Genomic DNA, 7,007 nt, shown 5'->3' on the forward strand with positions numbered 1-7,007 from the left:
TCACACTGGAGCGACTGCTTTAATTTCTAAATCATCAATTAGTGTAACCCAGGGATACTGATGGCCTTGATACATAATTTAGTCTTGTCATCATTCCAGAGAGTATGGAATTCAGGGCTCTTTTGGGGCATCATCTGACCCCATTTCTCTTTACCACAATGGTTCCTGCTACAATGTCATAGGCTGTTCGATTATGCTGAAAAAACAGCAGTGTGATGAAAGCAGGGAAAAAAGAAGCAATAGAAAAGTTCTTGATCAAAGCTCGTATAGTGGACCTAAAAAATTAAGGCAAAAAAATCAGACAAATTATATACCAACCACGCGGAGATTAATAGTATCCTATCAAGTTCAAAATACATACTTAAAATATACAAAGTCCTGACAGTTTTTTATCTTTGATATCTGAGTTACTTTCCAGTAGCATTATACTCTAGTAAGACCATCTGGGCTTGTTCTAAAGACATCATCAACATAAAAAGATTCAGAACTGTCACATGAAAAGCAGTAATAAACAGGTCTTGTAGAAGGTGAACTAAAGGTTACAGTATTTTCTCTGATATTTTGTAGACAAATATCTATTCCCTTTACTTACCTTTTCTACAGTCATTTGTGTTTAGTTCCTTCTAAACTAATATACAAAATGCAGTCCCATTTTCCACCTTGTATGAAGCACTCACATTTTAAATTACTGGGTATTCTTTGTGGGATGCTGTGATCAAAGAAAGCTTAAAAAAAAAAAAAAAAGCTTTCAACCACAGCTCAGAGTGGAAACTTACCCTACTAGTGCTAGATTTCTGAAAGGCTATAGAAAAAGCACAGTGGCTGAGGGTGTGGGCTCTGAATCCAGACTAAATTGTTTCTATCAGTCACTTGTGTTTCATTTCTGTGAAAAGGGGATAAGAGTACCTATGGTACCTGTCTTATTAGTTAATACATATTCAGTGTTTTTAACAATGCCTGTTACAGAAGAGGTGCTCGATAAGCAGCCATCATTGACTCATTAAAAGTAGCAACCAGGATTATAATCACAAAACTGTAAGGAAATTTTGGAGATATTAGCAAAACCAAGGCTTCCAGAGTCTCTCATATTTCTTTATCTAACAACCCAGTTCTGAATCACTTGGACAGCAATTCCAGCCAGTAGCCTGTTTTGCTCAACTGACAGCCCCTTAACTAACTCTCTAGAACCTGCGTTAGCACTGTTTGAACCTCCTCGCAGAGACAGACACCAACAGCTAGCCGCGAGTACTACCAAGAGTTACACGCTGTCACTTAGAGCAGGAGCTGGACGCACGCGTGCATCTCTGTCCAAACTCCTGCTGCCTGTTAAGGACGGGATGGACAGCATTACCAGATAGAGGCTAAAGGCGGATCAGTAACTGGCCCGATAACCACAGATTTATTAGAGAATAATCAAACTAGATACAGAGCACTGACACACAGACCACCACCACCCAGACCCTCTCATTATGGTGGCTGATAGTTCATAAAATGACTATCTTGAAATTGTACACTGAAGAATGGTCTATAATCATATAACAATTGAAAAACTCAAACTTTTCCATCTTAAATCTAACAATCTGTTACACGCCATGAAGAAAAATTACCAACTAAAAATGCTAAAAATACTGTATCAAATGGTAGAACTTACGAATATCGGATACTACGCTCAAAATTTGTTCTTTTCATAAGTAAATTAAGCTAAGAGAAGAACTTACGTTGTAATGCTAACATTTGAGGAAGGAATCACTAAAACCCGACTCGGTGCAATAAGCACTGATGTATCACACGTCACAACTCGAAGCCCCAGCAGGAACTTCCCGGGGGTGGCTCCGCCTGCTCCCCAAATGCAGATTATCTAAGGAAAGAAGGATAATTTTAATTTACTAGCTCAACGCTACCAGTTTCAAAGGTTAAGTTTTTCTGTCATCTTATTCCTTTAAAACAATTTTCAAGTTGAAAGGATTTCCTAGAATACTCAGAGGTTACCCTTGTAATGCATTTCTACTGGTCTCTCAACCCCTCCATGCCACAAGATGTGTACTGTAAGATTTCTCTGTAGCGCCCCCACCCTTTTTTTTTAGCAAGTTGTTTCTATGGAAAAATACAATTTCAAGTTCCACAACCAATTTACAAGTATATTTTTGGACCACAAGACTGAAATAGGTTACAAAGAAATTGTAAAACGTCTCCACTCAGGGAGCTGTATTTTTTTATCTTTTTATTTTTTTGATGTTTATTTATTTTTGAGAGAGACAGAGACAGAGGGTGAGCAGGGGAGGGGCAGAGAGACAGGGAGACACAGAATCCAAAGCAGACTCCAGTCTCTGAGCTGTCAGCACAGAGCCCGACGTGGGGCTTGAACCCACAGACCGTGAGATCATGGCCTGAGCCGAAGTCGGATGCTCAACCAACTGAGCCACCCAAGGTGCCCCACGTATTTTTTTATCTTGAAGAATACTACATTCGAGAACATTTGGAAAACATTTTTAAACAGAGACATTTGACAAAAATATGAATAATTGTAAATTCCCATTTCTTTTTGTATTGGGGTGATAATTTAAATTAGATTGTTAGGGGCACCTGGATGGCTCAGTTGGTTGGGAGACCAACTTCGGTTCAGGTTATGATCTCGCAGTTTGTGAGTTTGAGCCTCGTGTTGGGCTCTGTGCTGAGCTCGGAGCCTGGAGCCTATTTCGGATTCTGTGTCTCCCCCTCTCTGCCCCTCCCCTGTTCATGCTCTGTGTCTCTCTGTCTCTCAATAATAAATAAACGTTAAAAAAATTTAAAAAGATTGTTAAATGTTAATATTTGCTGAGTCAGTAGCTTACCTCATAGAAACAAACTAATAATCTGTATATAAGAGCCACAATCATCATTTTCTGCAAGTCTTCCATTGATGTGTCTTCATCTATTTCTTCTATTATATAATGCATAGCAAACTTAGAGATATCCCTGCATAAAATAATAGTTTGGGGTTATGAAGACTTAGTCACCAGCACAACTGCACTGATATTTTTTCCATTAGTGTAAGTCACAAACTTGAACTGAAATTCTGAACTAATCTTAGGTTTCCGCCCGTTTAGTTTCACAAAACATTCATTAGTCTGTTCAACAAATAAACAGCACTATTGTGAGCAGGCACTGTACTAGCCCTGGGGACATAATGGTGAGGGAACTCAACTTGGTCTCTGCTTTCAAGGAGACTCTTACCTACTAGACAAAGCAGAACAATTAAGTAGGTAAGAATAAAGTGGGATGAGGGCTATTACGTAGACCCATAGGGCAGTATGGAAACGCATACCAAGAACATTTACCACGGTGAGTGAAGCCTTTCCAGAAATGACATTTGAGCTGAGATCTGGAGGATGAAGAGAAGTTAGCCAGACTAAGAAGGGGGAAGTTTCAGAGAGAGGGACTAGCCAGAGAGAGAGCCTTTGAATGAGACTGTGATGGAAGCTGTAAGCACTTGGGTATGGCTCAAATATTAAGTATAAAACAAGTGATTAAAAAATGAGAGCATCTGTTAAGCCATATGAAGACTAGACTTTATCCTGATGGCAGTAAGAAAGGTTTTAAGGTGGAGAGGGGAAGAATCAGAATTTATGATCTCTTTGGTTTATATCAGAGACTGGACTGAGATAAAACAGGAGTTGGGGGACTAAGGTACCAGTTAAGAAGACTTTTGCTATGATCTAGAAAAGCGATGACAATAACTAGACTAGGGAGAAGCAGTGATGATGAAGCACCGTCTGTCAGTCAAGAGGAAATTGTCTGAGTTGAAGGCTCTTCAAGAGCCTGAAAAGAAGGGAGCTGGTACCCGGCTGGATGTGTCCCTGGGAGGGACAGGGAGGAATCTCAGTAACACTCAGGTTCCCAGCAAGGGCTCTAAAACATGACCACAAGGGTTTGCATCTTGACACTATCACTTCTTACCTTCGCAATGATAAATCCTGGGCTTAACTTCTTACAAACCCAAACTTCAATATGTAAAGACGAGGGTATTAAACTCTACATCTCATGGTGGTGATAAGATTAAAGAATCCATATTATTTCTACCTGCTTACTCGGCATGTATAAAGTGCTTAGCAAGTGATAAGTGCTATATGCTCATTAATAGGAGAGGAGGTTACTCAAACAGATGGCCCACTGTGTTCACGTGGGGCATGCCTGATAGTATAATATGCAATCCCATTTGGAAATGCCATCTAACTTATAATCAACAGTTGATTTACCAAAAGCTCTTTATGCCTTTGTCTTTACTCTGAACAGGATAGTAAGAGGGAAATTAGTGCCTGGCCCAACAGCTGAATTAAAAAAAAAAAAAAAAAAATCAAAACCTTTACCTAACTTTTAATAGGTGAGAGTCCCAGATCTTTCAGAATTTATTAAATGTTTTTCTCTCTTTTGTAGTTATTTCTTAAAACTACCAAGAAAAAAATACAACAAAGAGATTTCCCTACTAGAGAAACCATGACACTGGCACACAGACTGTCCATTTAGTCACTTGCAGGTGTGAACAGAACCTCAGAAAACAAGATCTCTATGCAGTAGACATTAAAAGCTTTCTGCAAATAGCCTTAACTTACTTTATTCCACTGAGGTGCATAATACTTAAGACAATCGTTGCTTTTATAAAGAACAGAATAAAGAAATCCACCATTTCTGCCATAAATCTGTGGGCCAAGGATGGAATAACATACTCTCTGCCTGTAAATTAAAAAAAAAAAAAAAGTTAGTAAAACTACTTATTTCACATAGGCCTTGGAACCCAAGCTAGGTAATAAATCAGAGAACATAAAGTCAAGGTACAACTTGCTAATTAAAACCTTGCGACAATTATTGGTATTGCCTACATGAATAGTACATGTTTTTACAGCAACTCGATTCCACTATTTACTGAACAGTTTAAAAGTTTGCTTTCATCCTCTTAATGTTTAAAAAATGATTTCACAGGTAAATTTAATTATTTAAGGTACTCAATACATTTCACTAGGGACTCAAATGAGAATCCAGGTGATCACAAGCCTATGTCACAAAATTAAACTTTTTTTTTTTTTTTTTTAAGTAGGCTTCACACCCAAGGCTGATCCCAAAGAGGGGTTGGGGGGGATTGAACTCAGGCTGAGATCGAGTTGGAAGCTAACTGACTGGGCCACCCAGGCGCCCCCAAATTAAACATTTTTTGTAAAAACCAAGGTTAAGTATAGACGATTATTAGAAAGTAAATACCTGTGTTCCTCATTTTACCCCCTATTCACTTTGTCTTGCTTTCTATGTAATATGATTATCAATCATATCAATGATTATCAATCTGACATCTCAAATTCTGAGCGGGATCAAATTCAGGAAAACTAGTTTTTGTCCCTTGTATCTGTGGCCGAATAAGGTAAACAAAAAGTCTAAATAATAAACTAAACCGCGTAACTAATGCAAAACATTCTAATTCCCATAGAGAAGCAAACAGACAATATACAAGATCACTCAGCTAGGTTCCAAAGGTTCAGAACTCCACATACACTTATGTAAATCTTTTCTATCCGTCAGCCCCACTGTTCTTCATGTAGGTAATATATAATTATATAAATTACACATTACAGAAAAGATTCTATATCATATATCCTGTCGTGCATAATAAATCCACGTCCAACCGCCACCAGCCGTCAAAACGGGTTTGCCATCTGACAATTAAGCTTTGGCTCTCTCCACGTCGTGGAGATCAAGGGCACGGTTTCAGGAGCAAAGACGTCCTTACACGTGGAATAAGGAATCAGTTCGGAGAGCCAGGTCTAAAGGAAGAACAAACCGCGCAGCTTCGCGCCACACTTTGGGGATTGGAGGCCTGGGCAGAAGACAGGTGACGAACGTGGAGAAACACCAGCTCCAGATGCAAAACGCGTACCCTCTCTCCCCACCAGCGAGCTCCCGTAAGACCCCCCTTCGCTCCGCCCAACCTTCCCGACGCGCTACTCACCTGCTTGCCGCCCGGTCTCGCTCGGGGTTCGCGAAGGAGCGGCCGATCCCACTCTGGTCACTGGGGTGGAGCGGACGGATCCCTGCCCTTGCGGGGCCCGCGGTCCCAGGCCCGCGACGGGAGCAGCGGTGGTGACGCCGGTGGCCACCCCCGGGTCGGGCCCGGCGGCCGCGGCGCTCAGGAAGTAGAAGGGGTTGTAATAGCCCAGCTGGGGGGGCGGCGGCGCCGCGGGCTGGGGGGCGGCGGCGCCTCCGCCCGAGGGGTAGCTCGGCGGGGGCGGCTGGGAGCTGCAGTAGGCGGGGAAGGCGGCCAGGCCGCTGTGCCAGGTGAGGTAGCCGCAGTAGGACTGCCACAGCCACTCGTGCACCTGCCGGGAGTACTCGCGGGCGCTCAGCCGCGCCGGCCTCTCTCGCGGCGCGCCGGCCTCGGGCGCCTCGCGGCCTGCCGGCTCCTGCGGCCCCGCACTGGAGCCGGGGGCCGCCTCCCCGCACTTCCCGGGCTCGCGCGGCGGCTCCGACTCCTCGGCGGCGGCCGCAGCCAGCGCGAGGCCCGGGGCCGGGGGCCGGCCCGGGGCCTGGGGTTCGGCCTGCGGCCCGTCCCGCGGGCGTGGGGCGGCGGCGGCAGGAGGGCCTCTCAGGGAAGGGACGGGCTCGGGGTCCCCTCCGCCGTCGTCCTGCCCGGGAGGGCGGCCTCGGGCTTCCTCCGGCCCCTCTGCCATCGTCGCCTCAGCAGCACCCTCGGCGGTCCTGTCACTGCGCCGTCTCCCTCCCCCACTAGCCCCTCCCCAACGGCCCGGTCGCCACCGCAGCAGCCGCAGGCGTCAACAATTCGCCACCGGAAGCGGAAACCCCGCCTCTCCCCGGCGTCGCCGGCCGCGGGGCGGGGCAGGCGGGGGGGGGGGGCGGCGCGGAAGAGGGGCTGCGTGCTCCTGGCGGGGGCGGTGGACGTCGGGGGACTCGGAGGCCGGGGGCCCTTGGTTCGCCGGTTGTGGGGCTCGCGCTGCCCGCTCCCCCGCCACCTTTCACGTTCTTCC

The 7,007-nt window shown here is 45.1% G+C and overlaps 1 protein-coding gene across 1 annotated transcript; it reads right to left on the minus strand.

Moving 5' to 3' along the window:
* Positions 1 to 6,788, minus strand: FAM8A1 (family with sequence similarity 8 member A1). Its single transcript, XM_042937833.1, has 5 exons — positions 5,975 to 6,788; positions 4,590 to 4,710; positions 2,832 to 2,955; positions 1,719 to 1,858; positions 1 to 275 (listed from the first exon to the last, which is right to left on the minus strand). The coding sequence occupies exons 1-5, from the start codon at positions 6,690 to 6,692 to the stop codon at positions 131 to 133; spliced, it is 1,248 nt and encodes a 415-aa protein (XP_042793767.1). The 5' UTR covers positions 6,693 to 6,788; the 3' UTR covers positions 1 to 130.
* Positions 6,789 to 7,007: the final 219 nt, after the last annotated feature.

Source organism: Panthera leo, chromosome B2, assembly GCF_018350215.1.
Source record: "Panthera leo isolate Ple1 chromosome B2, P.leo_Ple1_pat1.1, whole genome shotgun sequence".
Lineage (NCBI taxonomy): Eukaryota > Metazoa > Chordata > Mammalia > Carnivora > Felidae > Panthera > Panthera leo.